This window comes from Tursiops truncatus, chromosome 2, assembly GCF_011762595.2.
Source record: "Tursiops truncatus isolate mTurTru1 chromosome 2, mTurTru1.mat.Y, whole genome shotgun sequence".
Classification (NCBI taxonomy): Eukaryota; Metazoa; Chordata; class Mammalia; order Artiodactyla; family Delphinidae; genus Tursiops; species Tursiops truncatus.
The window spans coordinates 73,164,935-73,185,659 of record NC_047035.1 but is presented as its reverse complement, the minus strand read 5'-3'; the positions used below and the strand labels follow the sequence as shown (position 1 = coordinate 73,185,659).

The window sequence follows — 20,725 nt, the reverse complement described above, 5'->3', positions numbered from 1 at the left end:
TCCTGTGTTGGCATAAGAATATGTGAACTCTCATGTAACTGATCAGTTTCTGAAGATGAATCTGACAGTACTTTCAGGCAGGTTTGGACTGGGGAGGCAGGGAAATGCTACTGCAACCCCCAATCTCTGGTGCAGCCCTCAGTTCATTTGGGGTTGTATTCAATTTGTGTGTTTGCCTTTCCCACTGGAGTAAAAAGTAGAACTCTTTGAGACTGAGTATGAATTATCTTATTATGAAAAACACATTGCATACAGCAGACTATTGATAAATGTTGGCCAATTGGAGTAGTTCACGTCAACATTAGTGAGGGTCAGAGCTAGGTTAGAGACAGAGATGGAAAAAGTCATGCAGGAAAGGTGGTGTATAAGAAATATGATTGCCAGATTTCCACTAACTGAAGCGATCGTAGGAATAAAAAATATTAACTCTCTTAATGGTTTTACAACAAAATTTTATCCCCATGAGATGAGCACTATTATTATTCCTAGTTTATGACTGAGAAAATGGAAGGGAAAGGGAAGGAAAATCAAGGAGAGCAAGTTTTTCAGCCTAAGTAGGATGTTAAGAGAAGGAAGACAGGCTTGTGAGGAGACAAGGTGAATTCAGATTTGGACCTGTTGAGCTATGTGGAAATTTCCAGCAGGAAGCCAGAAATTCAGTTCTGGAGTTCAGGAGAAAGGTCAAGGCTAGAGTAGTAGAATTGCCTACAAGTAAAAAGAATTAGCGTGTGGAATGAATTCATTGACTTGGAAAAAAGTGTGTAAAAAGAGGAGAGAGGAAGTACAGAATTTTTGGAAAAGTATGCCGTTGGGGTGGGAAGAAGGCAAGTCAGAAAGCTAGAAAGTGGATGACTTCAGTGCGACTGCAGAGAACTGGTCATCGAGTTTTGGACTGGGTTGTCCCTGAGAGAGCAGTGCCAGCAGGATGATGGGGAAAGAAACCAGACTTTTAAGGCTTAGTGAGTCGAGACCATTCACTCACGAAATCTGTTGTGCAGGAGTCGCGAGAAGGTGGTATCTTAATTGGTAGCAAGGGCAAGAAAAAGTTTTGAACAGATTTCACGATAGAGGAAGCAAACATTTGTCCTTTAAGAGAAGGAAAAGTGGGGCTTCCCTGGTGGCGCAGTGGTTGAGAGTCCGCCTGCCGATGCAGGGGACACGGGTTCGTGCCCCAGTCTGGGAAGATCCCACATGCCGCGGAGCGGCTGGGCCCGTGAGCCATGGTCGCTGACCCTGCGCGTCCAGAGCCTGTGCTCCACAACGGGAGAGGCCACAGTGGTGAGAGGCCCGCGTACCACAAAAAAAAAAAAAGAAAAAAAAGAGAGAGAAGGAAAAGTGAAGGAGGAAAGACTAGTGATATAAGAAAATGAGGTTATTGTTGATGGAGTAGGTCTTTGAAGAAGCAGAAGGAAGTGGGAATCAAGGGCTCCAGAAGAGGGGTACTCATTAAATAGGTACAGGAGTACTAAAGTTGGGAGTGCAGGAGATGCAACAGAACTTAGATAAGGAGGTGGGAGGAGTGAGATTATTTTCAATAGGATAGTCTTGATCTTAGCAAAGTAGGAAATTAGATCATTTGCCTGAAGTAAGGGATTTGCCAAAAGAGACTTGGGGAGAATGATTACAGGCTGGAACAGCTGCTGTGCCCAGTTGCCTGAGAATCTACTGAGATGTTATATCAGGCAGGAAAAATAAACCATGCCAGTTATTGGAATAGGCAGAATTTAACATCAGTAATCACTAATTAGTTAAAAGTGATTAATTGCTCAGGGGTCCAAAAGCAGCAGGTGCAATGTTCACAGAGTCCAGCTCCAGCATCACAGAGTAGAGCAAAAAAGTGTGGATTTGGAACTGAGAGACAGTTAACTGATAACTGGTGTAGAAGAATAAGAGGGTTGCCCAATACCACAGTTAATGCTTAGAAAAGCATTATTCCTAAAGAATAGGAAAGTACTAGAGTCAAGGAGAATGCATTGCCGCAGAAGGTGAATGGGAGCAGTGGAGTACCTGACTACACCCAATATAAAACAGGAACACAAAAACAGAGTGTATTTATTTTATTTGTTTTGGGGAGTTAACTCACCCCCGATAACTGCTTTCCGTCTTCCAGAGCTGGAGAAACTTACTGTAATTCAGCTGCTTTAATGAGGGTGAGCTAAGAAACAGCGATCTGAGTGTGGATACAGTGTGGGTGGTCGAGAAAAGCTGGTGGTTGAAGACCAGCAGAGCACGAGCCTGGAGGTGTGGCTGAGTTAGGGGGGCAGGTTCAAGTGATGAGAATCTTGATAAATGTTAACAATTTGCCTTCAAAAATGTGGTCTTGTTCAATAGTATTTGATTACCAAGTGTCATCTAACTATGAGTGAGGCTAATATCTTTTCATGTGTTTAGGTATTTGGATTTTTTTTTTTTCCTGTGAACTCCTACTGGTCCTGCATGGGGGCTTTAAGTGGAGGACAGGTTCATTTATGTAATAAGAGTGTCCTAAGTGCCTGGTAAATCCAAGGTCCTGATGCAACCTGGTGAACTAAATAGACATGGTTCCTGACCTCTCCGAGCTGGATGTGGGCGAGACAGTAAAGAAGAAAACAAACGTATAAATACACGTCTCCATCAGGTCTATGAAAGGAAAGAAGGGATACTGTGAGAGGAAAAGGCAAGGGATCTCCTTGAGATGTGGTGGTCAGGGAAGGTCTTTCTGAGGAGACATTTAAGTGTAGACTTGATAGATGAGAAATGAAGGGCCACGAGGAGAGTTGGGGAAAGAAGTACTCTTGGCATCAGAGACAGCATGTGAAGATTTTAGGTGCAAAAGAACCTCACATTTTTGGAGAAGTGAAAGATGGCCAGGCCAGTGAAAGCACAGTGAGTAATGAGGTGGGATTTATTTCCTGTCCTGACTGAACTCAGGGGGATCGAACTCTTGAAGGCTTAAGCAGACCTGAGCACTATATTCAAGGCTTGCTTTTCTTAGATAAAAAGCCTACAGTGAAATTTTAGGCCAGTGTCTTGTGTGGGTTTACTTGTGGAATTATGGCTTAGAAGCTGACATCTGCCCACAGGCAAGGCTACTCTTGGACCATTCGTCACAGAGAAGGATGGGTTTGAATGGCTTCCGAAAGAAGAGTCAGTCCTTTTCCCTAATTGCCCCTTCCTGTCACTCACACTTTTGTAAGGATGGGTTTGAATGGCTTCTGAAAGAAGAGTCAGTCCTTTTCCCTAATTGCCCCTTCCTGTCATTCACACTTTTGTAAGGATGGTATTTGGTAGAGTTAACTGCTATCCCCCCAGTGGCAACAGCAGCCTCCTTTTGCCTCTCATCTACCCTCGTTCCACCTCGGGGAGGAGAAACTGAGTAGGCGGAAAACTAAACAGGGGCCCTAAGGAAGCCCAGGGAAGGGAGTTCGACTGCGGTTCGCATTCCCGTTCTCCATGTGGGGTCCTCAAGCTCTCTTATCTAACATAGCTGTTGAGTGGCATGTGCATGAGGACAGCCGCGCGCGCGTGCGTGCGTGCGTGTGTGTGTGTGTGTGGTGGGGGGGGAACTCACCCACCATGGAGAATCTGGTGGAGCCCAGAGGAACAGAAGCATGAGTAGGTGGCTGAGACCTACTTGGCATTAGGCCTGGGAGGAGACAGTTATGTCCACTTCTAGCCCTTTATCCTGCTTTTTCTAAAGGGAAAGTGAGGCCAGGTGAAACACGCCAAAGGGGAGAACAGAGCTGATGGCCCCGGTCTTCCCTAGTCGGGATAATAACGCTGCTCCCAGTGAGTGGAGCTGAAGAGTGTCTAGTCTTTCCTGTGTCTGAAAGAACGTCCTCAGATCGCATCCTTTAATCAGTATCCTGTCTCTCTGGAATAACTGTCATTGCATTCACATTTACTCAGTGAATTCCTAAGACTTTGGCCGTTTCTGTGGCCCTCTTCATGTCAGGCTTACCTTAGGACCCCCAGACACAGTAAGGACATGGACGTGCCTCCACGTAGCCCCTGGTCCTGAGGAGTATGTCCATCCTCTCTGACTGGTTCTTGAAATGTTCTTTTTTCAATCAGTCTTCCCACGTGGGTGGAGAGCACTTTATATACTAGGATGTCAGAACTCTCGAGAGTTACCTGTGGTCCTGAGGTGAGCTGCATCCAGGAGACTTGCCCAGGAGTTCTTTCCCTGAGCCCCTGGAATGCTCTGAATCTTTTCCCTTGCGGTTGCCTCTAAGCCCAGTTGTCCCCTTCCCTGAGCAGTTTGGGACTGTCTCTTACTCCTGCTTTTGTTCTGCTTCCCAGATGGCAAGTAGCCTCCAGCTGTCTGTGGGAATTTTTTTTCCTTGAGAGAGAGGGAAGAGAGGGGTAATGATACCATCTAGTACTACAAGGATGGACCTGTAGAGGAAAGGGGGGTGGTGTATAAAGGAATCCCTTAGGCACTGGGTGGGAACAGTTGAAGATCAAGGTTTTAGTGTGAAACCCACACTTCTTTAGCACTTTGTACTTCCCAGAGCTCTTTCACATTCCACACATCTTAATTTACTCACCGGGACTCTGAGGCAGGCAGGGTGTAGATTATTTTCCTTTGAAAGGAGAAAAACCACACAAAAAAATTATGTAATTTGCCTGAGAACAAAAAGCTAATGACAAAGCCAGGAGGTTCTCAGCTAGAAAGGATTTTTATAAAGAAACTTGCATGGCTTGCAATTTGTTAAAAAATAATGCATAGTGTAATTTTTAGAAAAGTAGAGTTTGGGATTTGGGGTGGGGCAGATCCATTGTTATAACTAGCCTGATCCTTCTTGCCTGGATGGTCCTTTGCAAATGACTTATTTCCCAAATCATGTTGGGTTTACTTGGACATCATAAATAATAGCACCATGACAATCGTGGGGAAACAGTATGCTGCCATCATAGTTTTTCTGGGGCCTTCTTTCCTTCTTTTAGCTGAATGTCTAAAGATGCTTCCAGAAAAGAAATGCTATACATATGTAGGCCAACCTTGAACTTCTTTTTAAAGAGGAGTATGAATTGCTGCCCAAAGGGCATATCAGATAATCTCCTAGACCATAAGACCACTCATTTCCATTCCTGTAGTTGATGCCACAGACACTAAAGACAAATTCTCTCAGTCCTCTTTCTTGTGAATTTAGTCTTTTGGGAAATTTCCTCCAGAAAATGGCTACCCCTGGGCGCCTTTAGACCAGAGCCTCTCCTTTATCCCAGGGCTGGAATATATGAAATATCAAGGGAATCTATGTCCATAGATCATAAAAATGGCCAAAGAGGCCTGGAATGTCTGCCCATGTGCCCTGTACCAACATGGATTTAAGAAAAACACGTCCATTCTTCTAGCCAGCAGTATGGTCTGGCAGGCATCGTCAGCCTGCAAGGTTTACTACTTTATTTTGGGTCCATCACAGAGAATAGCCCAGAGCTGAGCTGACGTACATGAAGCCTTATGTACCAGGCACAGGGCTAAAGGCTTTACATTCATTATTTCATTTAATCGTTATGATAACGTGTAAAGTAGACAGCCACTCCCATTTTAAAGCTAAGAAAACAGGCACAGAGAGAGTCAATAACTTGCCCAAGACCACCCACCTGGTAAGACTGGAGCTGGAACTCAAAGCAGGGCAGGACCACAGGGCAATGCTGCCTCCAGTAAACCACCACAAGGGGGCGTCCTGCCCATGTCCACTCCAGTTAAAGGTGTGTTTTATTTTTAGTCCCCGGGGGGTGTGGGGTGGGACACAGTTTACACATTGTTCGTTCCCACAGTTTCTGTCCGAATGCTGAGGCTATTTCAGTATGGGAAAGTTTCAGACCAATGTACATGCGTCCACCAGTATTGGTCACTGTAATTCCAGGTGTACAAAAAGCAAAACTCCTTGAAGGAAGCCACTGTACTGTGAATAAAAAAGTATGTTTGATCGTAGGAACCAGATTTTCCTTCCTGGGGCAGTGAAAGAAAGGATTGATTTTACGAAAAACTAACAGAAAGCTTCAGGTTTCAATCACCGAGTATGTAGTAGTATAATTAAACAGAGCACTTGGTGCACATGGTCAGAGCATATAAGAGGAGTTTTCTTCAGAAGCTGTGAACCATCCCAGCCATGTTTTAGCTCTCAGGGGAAATCTGAGAATTCATGAGCTCATTTCCCTTCTTTCCATGTCATCTGACAAATAACCCGAGTGGTAAAGCAATTGGGATACAGTGTCATAGGACAAAGGCTCCTATTCAGTGTTGATAAGTGAAACCTGGGACTTGTTGGAATGGCGATTCCTGTCCAGCCTCTGACACATTTAGGTATGAGTGTGTGATGGGGCCAGACCCCACTGAAACAGGCGTCCTTGAACGGGTTGAGCACTTAAAGACAGGAAAAGAATGTATGTTCTATAGGAACAGCTCCACTCTATCTGAGAGAATCAATAGCATTTAAAATGCCTAATAGACAAAACGTGAGCGCAGGGACAGTGCACCTCAGTGGCCATTTTAGAATCTCTTAGGTCTGTCTACTGGTTCCTGTGGGACTGAGGGAAACAAGGTGGCTTTGCCCAACCAGCCTACATCCTGCAGTGCCCAGTGGGACAGGCCACTGAAGCAGCCCCCCCAAAGACCTGCAATGCCCAGGACCATGACTCATCAGCAGAAAGAAGAAAATGTGGCAGAAAACTTCAGGGGTGGGAGGGGGTTGGGAAGTGAAAATCCGACTCAGGAAATCCTGAGGCTCCAGATGAGGCTCAAGGGAGAAAATATAATGGGGGTCAAGGCAGAAGGTTACACTATAGCAGTAATCCAGCTTAAAGGCACATTATGTTAATTTCCTTGACGGCTTTAATTTGCTGGTTTAAATCTAGTAAGCATCTGGAGAAGCCAGGTGCCCCACTGCTCAGGCCTGCTGGAGCCATTTTATTTTCTTTGCAAAAGACAAGATGACTAGGGGCAACAAGAAAGCAAAATTGGGAATAAAATGTGTACATTTTCCAAAGCCTCCCCAAATAACTGTGACACAGAGCTTGGATGGAGAAACTGCCCTAAGCCACTATAAACCAGCACTGTAATACAGGTAACACCTTAGGAGGGGTTAGCTTAAAGCTGAACTTAAGAAATGTCAGAAAGCAAGGCGAAGAGCGTGGAGGGGAGAACGGGGAGGGGGCTGATGTATAAGTAGAGATCAATTTTGCATCAGACTGGCTCTGGCTCTACAAAATCATTTTATGTATATGTACTCCCTGGATTTTCAAAAAGCAAACCTAAAGGAAATCCATCTTCTGTATCATCTTGTGGAAGGACAGCCATTAGCACACTCACGTTTACTGAAATAAAGTAAGACTTGCCTCGTGGGTGGGATGTGTTTTTCTTCCATGTCTCAGTCTTTGTATTTCGCATGCTCTGATCATGGCCCACCTGAGGCACTTTCAGATTTCACTGACCCCTGGAACTATTGTCTCCTGCCAGTCTATGTCCAGATAGGCAGTAAGGGGTCACTAAGAGAATTCAGGTGAATCTAGGAGTGCAGCTCAGCTCTTTTTTAAAATTTTATTGGAGTATAGTTGATTCACAATGTGTTGTTGGTTTCAGGTGTACAGCAAAGTGATTCAGTTATACATATATTCATTCTTTTTCAGGTTCTTTTCTCATATAGGTTATCACAGAATACTGAGTAGAGTTCCCTGTGCTATACAGTAGGTCCTTGTTGGTTATCTATCTTATGCATAGTAGTGTATGTTCATCCCAAACTCCTGATTTATCCCTCCCCCACCCCCATGCTTTCCCTTTGGTAACCATAAGTTTGTTTTCAATATCTGTAAGTCTGTTTCTGTTTCGTAAATAAGTTCATTTGTATCATTTTTTAAAATTAGATTCCACATATGATATCCTGTGATATTTGTCTGTCTGACTTAGTATGATCATCTCTAGGTCCATCCATGTTGCTGCAAATGGCAGTATTTCATTCCTTTTATGGCTGAGTAATATTCCATTGTATATATATATACCGTATCTTCTTTATCCATTCCTCCGTCTATGGACATTTGGGTTGCTTCCATGTCTTGGCTACTGTAAATAGTGCTGCAATGAACATTAGGGTGCGTGTATCTTTTCTAATGCCGGCTGTGTGTATGCATATGTGGATGTGCATACATATGTCCAGCTGCCACCCAGGTTTGCCCACGCCAGGGAAAGGAGGGACACAGGATGGCTATCATCAGGGAATAATATGGAAACATTTGCACTTGTTTGAAATTTATTTCTGGTATTTTTATCCTCCCTCTTCTGTCTCACCCTGCCCTCAATCTGCTTGTTTAGGCAGATGATGATTGATAAGTCAATACAGTTGACTTTTGAACAATGAAAGGGTCACCCCCCAAATAATAAGAAATCCGCCTATAACTTTACAGTTGGTCCTCCATATGTGTGGTTGGTTGAATCTGGATTCAGCCAGCTGTGGATTTCGTAGTACTGTAGTATGCATCTATTGAAAAGAACCCCACATGCATGTGAACCTAGGCAGTTCAAACCCGTTATTCAAGGGACAACTATAGTTTTTTCTAAGCATGTCCTCGTTGACAGCAAGAAGGAAAGGCATTACTGATTTAAAAAAATATACATTTGTATTAATTCTCCCATAAAATTTGAGAGCTGGTTGTGGCATAATTGCTAACAAAAATTATACTGAAAGAAAAGCTCATCTTTGCAAGTCAGTGGGTTTATAATTAGTTCACAAGAACGGTGCCTTTAAATACCTAATTAACTAACGGCCAAGTCCTCATCTAGGCAAACCATCTATCCTTTTTTCTCTGGAGAGTGGAGGTGGTAGCCTTTCCCTTCCACCTGCAGTCCTCCCAGGAAATATTTCAAAGTCTGCCTGCTTCACTGTGTCTATGCCAACCTACAGAGGGTTGTTTTGCTACAGCGATCACCAAAGCTACTTGCCTTGAAAGCAAATGGCGATGCAATAAGTTGCATTTGCTTTCCCATAAAAATAGATTGACATAATTTGATCAAGTCTTCTTTCCAGTTTAAAAGGACATGAAAATAGTCTGCTGAATGAGGGCACATGCAGTAATATGTACTTGAGTTGAGCACATCACTAATATCAGCAGAAAGGCAACTACTAATCAGCTTAACTGCTTTGCCCATGAGAAGAAAATAAAAAAACTTAACTCTTGCTGGATAGAAGCTCATTGTCTAAATTAAGGTTAGTTAGCTCTTTAGTCTTTTTTACATTTCAAGTTCTCCCATTAGAATGTCCATGAAGAAATGTTATCAGAATGCTAATCCCAATTCTTAGGTCTCCTGGAGGCACACAGGGTCTTCCCATTAGCAACAAAAGTGTGACGTTGCCTACCTATCTGGTAGTGTTTGAGAGATTTCCCAAATAACGGAGAGAAAGGAACTTTCATCACAGAATTCAAATATTTAATGACAAAATTAGAGTTTGCTGTATTAGTGAATCACAGAGCAGGTGTTACTTGTCTCTGAAAGGAACAAAAATGATATTTGACATCTTAGGGAACTTCTGAAGAATTAATAACTGTACAACAGACATCAGCAGTGCCACAATTCTAAAATTTAAAAGCGAAACCTATCTTTAATATCCTTTATTGAGGGCATTCTGTAAATATTTTTACATAAATGCATAACCTTTGTTAGCCACAAAAGTAGTATTAAGACAGATTTCACTGTAATTTTAAGTCTAACACATAATCTTTATTTTTTCAGAGCTTAAAAAAGTTAACTACTGATCTTGTTACATTTTACAAATACCTTCAATATGAAACATTAACCTGAATCACTGTCTACTTCCTGTACACAGGTACCTAATAGTACTAGGGAAGAATACTACAGCTACATTCCAGGAAGAAGTGAGAACACTGGCAAGTCTCTTTTCTTTACGAGTTGTCAATACAATTTAAGAAATCCTTCACTGAAATGTAGTATTTCCAAAACTCAGTAGTGAGGTGCAGAAATGAAACAAAGAAATTAAATGTATTTTAGCAAGCCACTGAATTGGTCCCAAATAATGTGAGTCATTTTAGCAATTTTCTCTAGGTTAGATTGTATTAATATTTTGTATTGAAGCACCTTCTACAAAAGGATAGCAAAGAACCTCATGTACGTCATCACAGGACTCGCTCCTGTGCAAGAAGTCAGGAGGTCCGGGAGGGACTGGGGTTGCTGTTTGGCCTCTTCTGTGGGCAGAGGCCTAGGTAGTAGGACTTGGACACAGGGAGGTCAAGGACATGACCACAGTCTGGAAGCAAATCCATAGAGGAAGGTAAAAACAATGCAGACAGGCTTTCTTCAAATCCTGGATATTTCCAAGAAGACTTAAGTCTAAAAGGATAAGCAGAGAGTGAGGAAAGAGGGCAAGATGTGGAGTACTTATATTTATGAAGAGTAACTATCACAAGTCTACCGGAGAGGGAAAAATCTCAAATTTCACGGTATGCTTATGACCTCACCCTCTGCTACTCTAGAAGCAGCTTCACAAACACTGATGTTAGATACGTGGCGACAAATCGAGTTTGGCTGATTGTCGGGGCGTTTTAGACTTACCACTTCAATTATTTATACCAACTGTCTATCTGAAGCTAGAATCCACTTCGGGAAGATGAATATATCTGTGTGTGTGCGCGCGCGCACGTGTGTTTTCTATACTGAGGCCTGCAAAGAAAACCTATGTGGCGTGAGATTTTCAGCTTTTCTTAGAAATTGTAAATGCTTCCAATGGTACTCACCAGACAGCAAGTTCCTTGCTGCTTTAAACTTTTAAGACATCAAAAGAAAAGTACAAAATATTATAGTACATGTATATAGTTTACCCGATAAATTTTACAGAGAGTTTTCTTGAACTGGATCATCTCCCTAAGAGGATTCAGAAATTTTGTCTCTGGCAAATCCCATCTCCCTTTTGACACATAGTGACTAAGATCATTTTCCCCCACAATAGCCCAATTTTCTATCTCCCTGGGAATGCTTTTATCAGGAGAACTTAAGCTATTTAGATCAGCATAAATAATCCCAAAGTCATCATATGCTGCTGTGTAAGAGCCTGCAATACACATGGCCTCAATGGGTAGGAAGGAATAGAAAGGGGTCCTGAAGATCCAGGCAGCTTAAAAAAATCAGTGCATCGCAGCGGGAGGCTGAGCATATGTATCTGGGATGTACAGCTTGCCTCCTTGTTTCAGGACGACAAAGCACAGCTTTTATATTTAGCATTTTAACCTTCTAAGAAACCAAACTCCCAGACTGAAAATCCAGGCCTGTGTTGAGTGATACAAAATCAGGAGCTGTATGAACCAACCCCATTCAGTCTGACTGCAATGTAAAGGCTTCATGACTGTGCTGTTTTATGTCAGACCAGGCAAGTTGCAATTGCCATGAAATGCAATTTGTCAAGAAACCCACACTTTAAATTAGATTAATAGCAATAACAACATCAAAACCTCCAAAAATCAGATACCAAGAACCGAAGGCCATTTCCCAAGGACATCATGAAGGCGTCTCTAAACAGGCATGACTTCGTAAAAAGAGAAAAAAGATTTAAAATGTAGTATCTTTTCACATTATCCTTTACACAGACCTTTATCTGGACAAATCAATTCTTGATAAAAATCCAAGCTCTTTTCAAGACCGGCTACCGTAATCTGGGACAGTGACAAAGAAACATTCATGAATGCACAGAGGTTTTTAAATGGGCTTTTCCTTAGGTCTTTCATCTCAAAATTTTATCCTTTATACGGTAATTCTAAATAATCAGCCTGGAAACAAGTAATGGAAGAATTTAAACTGTAGCTCAGAAAGTAGATTTCTATCTGTGACTCTGATTTGTTTTTTTGAATGCTGGTGATGGCTCATGCAAAAAGTTCCTACACAAAAAGCAAAATCTAAGACTGCTGTTTCCCCTGATAAATCCAATTGTTTTTTCTAATACAGATTTGTGTCTCAGGATTTAGAATCTTAACCTTCAAATTAAGAGTACCTAAGAGACTGAGTGAAGCCAATCACTGCTTGACTTTTATTTCCAACCAGGAACAATAACATCTGACGTCACCACATTAAAATGTCTTCCTGCTTAATATCAGGAAAAAAATACAGTTTAGACCTAGCTCAATATATCATTTGGTCCGAATTTCATATTCAAACTACCAAAAAAAAAACCGAGAAAGCCTTAAAGAAGAAACACATACAGACACACGCATACACACAGTGGGAAAAAAATGAAGCTGATGCTTGCAGCATTTCTTAGCAAGATTATTAGGGAAATGTATAAACACAACACCTTTTCTCTCATATTAACATCTGTAAAGGAAAAATAACCTAAATGTCCACATTTGGGGGAAAAAAAAAAAGCAAGCGGAGGTCCAGAATTCTTGTAAAAACTGCTGAACAAACTTCATTTTCTCTTCAGAGGTCACCAGGAGAGGCAGTTTCTCAGCATTTGTGCTTCATGGCAAGCTAAGGAGAGAAAGGGACACAAGTAAGATGTTATCAGCAGTGGGGAGGGTTCCTTTGCTGCTCCTTCCCCACATCCGCGATGAGAAGCGACACCAAGATCCTTCTTGCTGAGGCAGATCACCATTACAGTGCACAGTGGCCCTTAGTACATGTGCAGCGTGTCCCTAAACGGTCCACGGAGCACTGCATTTGTCACTCGTCCTTCCAGTGTTGTTGTTGGTGTACGTGTCCAGGTCAGGGAGCGTGCTACGTGATGTTCCTTCATGCCACTGAAGGAGCAAATGGAAGAGCCAAAGTAGAGGCAGAATGAGTGACCTACCCTAGAAACAAAGGCCTCTGGGCTCCCAGGTTACTAGTTATCCAGGAAGACCAACACTCTCCAAATGTATTTACTGACATCTCGTAAAGTATTAAAAATCACCAACTGTAGAGAAACAAACAAGCTGCAATAATCCACGTAATATCCTGGACATTCAACCAGGTCCAAAGCACTTGACAATTAGACTGTTTTACCAACCAGGACTGAACAATAGACCAAATTCAGACCTTGACTTACTGCTCTCACTGGTATTTGAAAAATGTGGTTTATTGAAATGTTAGATCTGTATAAATGGGAACACCAAATACCACTGTATCATTCAGTAGCTTCCCAAGCCCAGCTGGAGCCCATGATAATATATTTAAGGAAATGTATGCAGGTACAACACATAAGATTAATCTGACATTGCTTTCCTTAGCCAGATCCCTTCCAAGGAGCCCATGTACTGACGTGAAGCAGAAGCAGGGTTGAGGCTGAATTGTGATCCCTCATGTGTCTAGAGTCTGGTATTAGGGACTAGTCCCTGAGACTGGGGCTGGAGTTACTGGGGGTAGTCATGTCGCTAAATTAATCTCTACTTGGGCAGCGTCAGCTGGAAGAGCTCCAGGTGCCTGTACCTGGTGAAGCCAGCCTAAGTGAATACCCCCAAGGACCTTTTGCAGTGCTGATGCCACCAGCCAGTCAACTGTCAGATGGTGTTTGTGAAGCCCTGAGTGTGTCCAGGCTGCTGTGCTCAGTGCTGTGGGTGTCAGATGGTGTTTGTGAAGCCCTGAGTGTGTCCAGGCTGCTGTGCTCAGTGCTGTGGGTGTCAGATGGTGTTTGTGAAGCCCTGAGTGTGTCCAGGCTGCTGTGCTCAGTGCTGTGGGTTTTTGCCAAGAAGGTTAACTCCTGAACTCGAAGAGTTTACAGTCCGGGAAACATGGTGGGTGGAAATGGCAGAGCCAGGGCTCTCTCTCAGATCCGTCCCACTCCCTGGCCACACTCTGAGCCCCTCCACTGTATGGCCTCCGCTTCTTGCTCTGTCTCTAGTTTCAGTACATTATTTAGCGATGTGGACCATTCAAATCAACACAGAGCTGTTAAGCGTTGTGCATAATGAATACCCAGCATAAATATTTGATCAGTGCTGCTGTCCTGTTATTCACTCAGCTGTTAACCTTCAGCTAATGGGCTTTGCCAATTTACCCACAGTCATTAATCCTCAGCAGCAGTCGTGTTGCTTCTCACACCAGACCCTGGTTACCTCTCCGGTGCAGCTGGGACTGGCACTAAGGGGAGCCCCAGCCGGGCAGGCCCGTGCCAGTTCAGCTTTGCAGAAGTACATATGGATTGGACATTTTGCCATTTGAGGTATTTTTGCGTAAAGGCGCATCATTTCCACGCTACCTCTTTTTGTTTTGTTTTTTCTTTAACTTCCTGGGAGTTAGAAGCTTTAGAATATGGAAGGCACGATACTGTTGCTTCCCTGCTACAAATCTGCTGTATGACCTTGAGCGCGAAGTCACAATTGCCCCGTACCTCAGTTTCCTCCTGTCTATAAATATCATCTCCAACTCAAATGCTTATGGATTAATGTAGATGTCAGAGTTCCTACAGAAGAGAAGTTAAAAACTTCCTTTTGCTATATTTTTGTTTTCTTAATGTTTCGTGGAAAGCTTTCTCTTTCAAAGCTGTGTAAATGACTCCATCTAAATAACAACAACAATAATAGAAAAAAACAACAATAATAGAAAAAGTTGTTACTCATACAGGGGGTATTTTTTAAGAGGCCTGGACTCTTGAGGTCCCTTCTAGCTCAGACCCACAGGGAGTAGATGACCGTGGTAGGGACAGAGGCAGCCATTCCCTGCCAGTGAGGGAAATGCCACTCACCACTCCCTCCCCTACAAATGTGCGCCTGTGCAGAACAGGGCAGATCACGGTTCTTTTCTGTGGGAAATAAACAGCATCTGAGGATGCCTAGGTGTGGGTATCCCTCTCGCCTGCTGACTCACCAGCCCACGCAGGCGTCAAAGCACTGCACACACTGCACTGCTGCACTTTCTGAAGCAGAGGAGAGTGAGCAGGCTGCTCTGTGGCTGAGCTTGACTTCCCTAAGGTCTGAGACTGTACCAAGCTCATAGCTCAGGAAGGAACCACGCTTCCCAAGCCAGGCTGAACACAGCCGGTGGAGAGGGGTTGCAGACACATTTCCATTGGCTCTGCAGGAGTCAAGCGCCCACATGTCTTGATGGCAGGCTCCTACAAAGGTGATCCACTCACTAATGTACCCGGGTCACTGTAGGAGTCCTGGGAAAATCGAGAAAGCCACAGATAGCCTCTTCTGTTGCAGTCCAGAAGGTGTGCCCTACTCTCCAGCTGAGGTTGCATGCTCTTGTTCAACCAGGGAGCCCAGAGGAACTGTCACCCAGCACTGCCTTTCTCTGTCAGGGCTCTAACAAGTGCACTGTGTCTCGACGTCTAAACACAGCCCACTCTTCATGAGTCAACAGAGCCATGTTTGGGGAGGCAGTGGTGGAAGGCCTGGGTTCCATCTCTGAACTCTCTCCTCACCAGTAGGCCTGGCAGGGGCTTGGCCAGTGAAATGACATCTTCACAGACAGCCTACACTAGTGGGACAAATCAGGAGTCCTGGTCCCTGGGAAAATAGCCACCCCTTATCTCAAGAGGTCAACCTCCTCCTGAGGAATCCTGCCCATGCTGGTGATTCATAAGCACACATCCCAGACGTGCAGTTTTAGAAAACTGCAAGTCTGGTTATTACTGTGTCTCTCTCCCACTCCCTCAAACACAGTAAGAGACACTAGCAGCCCCTCCCCCCCAACCCTTACGCCACCCACAGGAGAGGAAGCCAGAGTAAGTGGAGACTGCCCCCTGCCGCATCCATCTCTACGGAAATAGGGAACTGGCTGGTACCAGTCCTCCCAGTGGTCAAAGCCAGAGACCCCTGTGCCTTTGGGGGCCTAATCAGTTTCTGTTCTGACAGGTCCTGTTTGCAAGGGCTGCTCTGTGTTTAGAAAGCGTCAGCATTCAGCAGGAGGCCCTCCCACCCCCCCTTTGGAGGGCACAAAATCTTCACCACCAGTCCCTCCCCACCCCTGTGCTGGGATCCTCAGTCACATTTCTCCAACCCTCTACAGTGCTCATCACTTGATGGATTGGAGCAGGCTCAGCAGAAACCATTTTTATGGAAACAATTATAACTAATATTAACTGAGGTTTATATGCACCAAGTATTGTACTAACCAATTTATAGGTTTGAATGCATTCAATTCTCTCAACACCCTAGGAGAAAGGTACTATTATTAGTTAGCCCTATTTTACTGATGAGGAAACTGGGGCTTAGAGAAATTAAGCTCCTGCCCAAGGTCATGGAGTTGCTAAATCAAACACAAGATGTTAACTACCATACCATACTGTCTTCCCAACTACCTAGCAAACTTGGCCACAGTATCAGGGAAACAGGGTGACCAGGGCCAAGAATTCTGGCCATCTGGTTAGGTTATCCAACCCAGTGTTTGTATGACCTCCTCTGGGGCGGATAGTGACATGGATGACCTCCAGGTATTGTCTACTCCGCATTAGGAAGAATGATTTCACAGACTTCCTTGGTAACCTGGTTCATGGCCTCATCATTAATCTAAACTCTTATTTTAGCAGAATGTTATCAGTGCACCACTGAGTGCTCTATTCTGTATAACAAGACACGAAAAAGAATTGCTGCAGTATCGCCCTTCCCAGACTTGAAGACAATTAAAAAATAATTCCTGTAGTCTTCTCTTCTCCAAATCAACACTTTAAATGTTCCCCCAGACTTCCACTGCCCATCCCCCTTTTAAATCACTACCGTTGCTGTTGCTATAAATGAAGTTGGGTAGGAATTCTAACATCTCCACTCCATCATTATTTCTATATCACGAAGGCTGCAGAAGGGATGAGGGGAACCACAATTCTGAGCTTGTTCCCTCTGTGACAGCCGCAGCAAGACAGGCTCTGGCCCCCAGCAGGGCTGCCTGCATTTTCAGCCAGGTTTGAACTCCAAATGGGCCCCTAAGGCAGCAGTACAGTAAGACACTGTCATGATAGGGAATTGACGACACAACGAGACAGGTCTGTGCAAAGGGGATGCAGGAAGGGCAGGCTAGATGCACCCACTCAGATCTGGATCTGCAGTCGGGCCTGGGCTTAAGCCTGGGGAAGGGGCCGGCCTGGCTGACCTGGGGAGATTTTTCCCGTTGCTTTTCAGGTTGTCCATTCTTGGTTCCTCAGCAAAAGCGGGGTTTTCTTTTGAAGCACATTAATTTTTTCCCCAAAGGTCACCTGAAAAGCCTATCTTGAAAGGCCAGATCATGAGTCTGACATGCCAACAATTATCAGCAAAAGTTGTTTCTGGAAACCTAAATTCAAAATCACTAGCCAGAAAGGAGCTGCCCTTTGATCCAAAGTACAAGAACAGTAATAAATCCTCTTTTATCACCTGACCAACAGGGCTTCTCTTTCCTTTGGATTGTGACTGCCTTAGATAGCTGGCTGCCAATAAAAACTCCCCCTTCCCCTTCAGAAAGGCACATTTTCAGTGCATGTGTACACCTGAGGCATGTGGAAAACACCATTCTCTGGACCCAGAGGCAGGTGGGAATTTTGCAGGCAGCTCTGCACTAGTCAGGTCAGCCTTAGGAGGTCCAAGGCCCCTCCACAGGGGAAACTAGCCCTGCGGTGCCCTGGGACTAGAATTTGCTTTTTTGTATAGTAAAGAGATAAGAACACAGGATGCGAGGCTCATGACAGCATGGAAAAGTAAGCACAAGAGCCCACAGTCCTCTTTCAAGCACTGGCTAACAGAGGAGGGATATTCTTACACCTGTCCTGCCCCCACCCCCATCCTGTTCCCAGAAATGGGAGCCTTAAACTTCTGGGTAGGAAGTAAAGATGGTCCACATTTCCCAAAGATACGGGGTCAGAGACAGGGATGGAGACAGCAGAAACGAGATAACCAAAGAAACAGGTCCAAGAAGAAATCTTCCCAACTCTGGCACTTACTAAGTAGCAAAAGGAAACTGTATACAGGGGCCAAAAAGGCTTGACTTTGTCCCTCCCACCTGGGAAACATACTGAAATAAAGTTTTGGGCACCAAAGCTCCCTGACAACCCAGAGCTGAGCCCTCGGCCGCGCTGCGGGACCCACCTTGTGTGCAGTTTCTGCAAACTGCTGGGCGCTGTTCTTCATGTCTTCCGTCTTCTCCTCTGCGCGGCCTAAGCGCTCCCCACGCTCGTTCAAGGCCTGGCTCGCTTTCTGCACTGCACTGGTCACGCTGTCGGCCGCTGAATGGAGGATGCTATTTCCTGAAAGGGGACAGGAAGAGCATCAGAAGCTGGCTCGGCTGACCTACAGTGACACCCCCACCCAGGGTGAGCACCCCGAAAAAGCAAGGTGGGTCAGACTCTGGAAAGGCCTTGAGTGTCTAGGAAACAAGCCGGCTTTTCTTCTGACTTGGTCTGACTGACTCGCTTTTAGGAAGAATACCCACTGACGGTAGGACCTGGGCAAGTGCTGAAGGCTGCTTTCGCAGCCCCATCGCTGACAGCACTCGTTTCCGTTCTGCCGGCATTCTGTTTGGTGAGGCTCAGAAGAGCGGGGTCCATCTGAATTTAGGACTTGGCAAAGGTAGATGGGAACCCTAACAAGTCCATAGAATTAGGCAAGTTCAGTGAGGCATATCTGGATCATATGAGCATTTCCTCTTGACCTGGGGTTTAGATGGATAACCACAGGAAAATTGGGAGTACAGAACTTCTCCAGATAGGATGCTCTGTATTCCTTTCAACTGTTCCCTTCCATTTACCCCTTCACCCCTATATGCATAGCCCCACATAAGAAGCTGTGGATCAGTCTCAAAGTTCAGAGGAGGTATGTCAGTTCCCAACCTTGAATCCCGAGCCATGGCCTGGTTGGTTGGTCCTCTTTGCCTCTGACCTCAAGTATATGAAATATGGGGCCTCAGCACTGTACTTAGCCAGCAGGTAAAAAACAGTGACAGAAACCTGTCCTAGAAGGAACTTGGCACTCCCAGATTCATGAATGATGATACTGAGAAAGTTGAAAACCATCACATTTCAAATGGTTATGCATTCGTGACATCCCAGGTACCAGGACTGGAAAAGAGATCCAACAGTGACGAACTGGCAGGTGCGTAACCCATGGAGACCTAGAAACTTGCCAGATTACAACCAAAGGAGATTTATAGCTGTATTTTGTTAATGCTGAGTGGAAGCTAGTTAAATGGCATTTTATGTAATAGCTTTGTGTCTTTGAATACGTTTTTATTACATCATTTAACTTTGTACCTGGGATGGATGCATCTAGCCACAGACAGCTTTTAATAGAAACGTAATTTCCACTGGTCTCAGCTGCAAAGGCTTCCTCATTTCTCCTCTGTGGGAACAGTCTGTGGTTTGTGGAAAAGGATCTCAGGCAAAGAAAGTGCCTGCCCCAGAGGAAGCACTTTGTAAATTGTTTTCCATTTTTCTTCTTTAGGGGTGGATTTCAAGGGCTTCCACTCTGCACTAAGGGGAGGAGAATGGAGTTAGCTCACTATTACTCAGCTGCCTCAACCACTACTGGAGCCAAGATAAGTCAGCACAGATTAACAGAGGAGGTGTGGCTCTGGAGAAACTGGCTGAATGCAAGGGCTGGAATGGAAGGTCTGTCTCGGTCTTCAGAACAGATTTAGGAGGAGAAATCTGGGTTCCCATTTGCTTTCATATCATGGTTATGATTATAGCCTATCACCACTGTTTAATATTTGAATAGCATTTTGCAATCATAAAGCATCTTTACAAATATTGTCTCATTTGATTTTCACAGAAATTCTACTGAGAAGACTGAGACTAGGTGAGGTTCAGGGCTTCCACAAGATCATGTCACTAGGGAAGTGACATAGCTAGCACTGGAACCTGGTTTCCCAATGCCTTTTCCTTATTCTGTACCTTCCTCTCTGCAGGTGTGGCGTTGGTCATGGAAAGCAATCACTATGACAGAATTGTGAGAACACCAGCATAGATAAGTTTTGACAGGTTATTTCCCAAGGTAATGCCTGACTGTTTCTGTCCTAAAGAAACCTATTCCTCTTGGTAAATGAAGAGTTATTGCCTAAGCTGCATTGCAAGCCAGGTGCTCCCAAGAAGGAACAGGCCAATGGGAAAGAATAAGACAGTGAAGGGACTGAAGGTGCAGAGGAGTTGGGGGAGGGCACAAGAAAATCTCCCCTTCCCGCTTCCTTCCACATGCCCACAGCTTAGCCGCCAGAGGCTAGAGAAAAGATGGGGCAGGGTACCTGCAACTCCACAGCCAGGAACAGCTGCATTAAACCAAAGGGATTTTAGAATTAGTTTTCATAAAATCAAGAGGGTATATAACCAGGATAGGTTTTCTCCCCATCGGAACTGACCCTCATGGTGCCCTCAAAGTGAGACACATCTGTGTTTCTAGAATGAATCTGCTTTGTGTGAGCCATACTGTTTTCCTGTCATGACTTTCTTAATCTTGTACAGACGTCAGATCAACACTGCACCCAGTTTTATATGATACTGTTTAACCAAGAGTTGTTATAACTAAAAGAGAACCAAATGCTGTCTTCATTATTCAGTGATGACACTGCTGACCACTATCAATAAAAAATCCACCTTCAGTTATTTTCAGCCATGAGGATGGATTTGAACAAATCTCATCACCTCAGTTGAAATGTCCTCCCCTGGTTTCAAGTCTACCTGTATTTCAGGCTCAGTGAAGTCCCATCGCCTTTATCAAGGTTCAGGTCAATTACATTCTCTTCTCAACTTTGTAAGAACTGTCTGTATCCTTCTTGGGTGACTGATCAAGTACAGTCATGGGCAACTCTTCTACCTCATTTCTTCACCCATAGATGCGATGACTTCCCAGCTGGATTATATATTCC

The 20,725-nt window shown here is 44.3% G+C and overlaps 1 protein-coding gene and 1 long non-coding RNA gene across 2 annotated transcripts in view; one reads left to right on the top strand and one right to left on the bottom strand.

Moving 5' to 3' along the window:
* Positions 1-20,725, top strand: part of LOC141277988 (uncharacterized) — a 115,726-nt gene that overhangs the window by 78,811 nt on the left and 16,190 nt on the right. The window contains exon 2 of the long non-coding RNA XR_012330010.1: positions 19,772-19,857. This is a non-coding gene — a long non-coding RNA (uncharacterized lncRNA). The remainder of the gene's footprint in view (positions 1-19,771; positions 19,858-20,725) is intronic.
* The window catches only part of STXBP6 (syntaxin binding protein 6), a 275,447-nt gene continuing 266,953 nt past the window's right edge, over positions 12,232-20,725 (bottom strand). Inside the window, exons 5-6 of the mRNA XM_073800597.1 lie at positions 17,956-18,113; positions 12,232-12,451 (exon numbers count right to left, since the gene is read on the bottom strand). Coding sequence (XP_073656698.1) covers positions 12,428-12,451; positions 17,956-18,113 — 182 coding nt within the window. The 3' untranslated portion in view covers positions 12,232-12,427. The remainder of the gene's footprint in view (positions 12,452-17,955; positions 18,114-20,725) is intronic.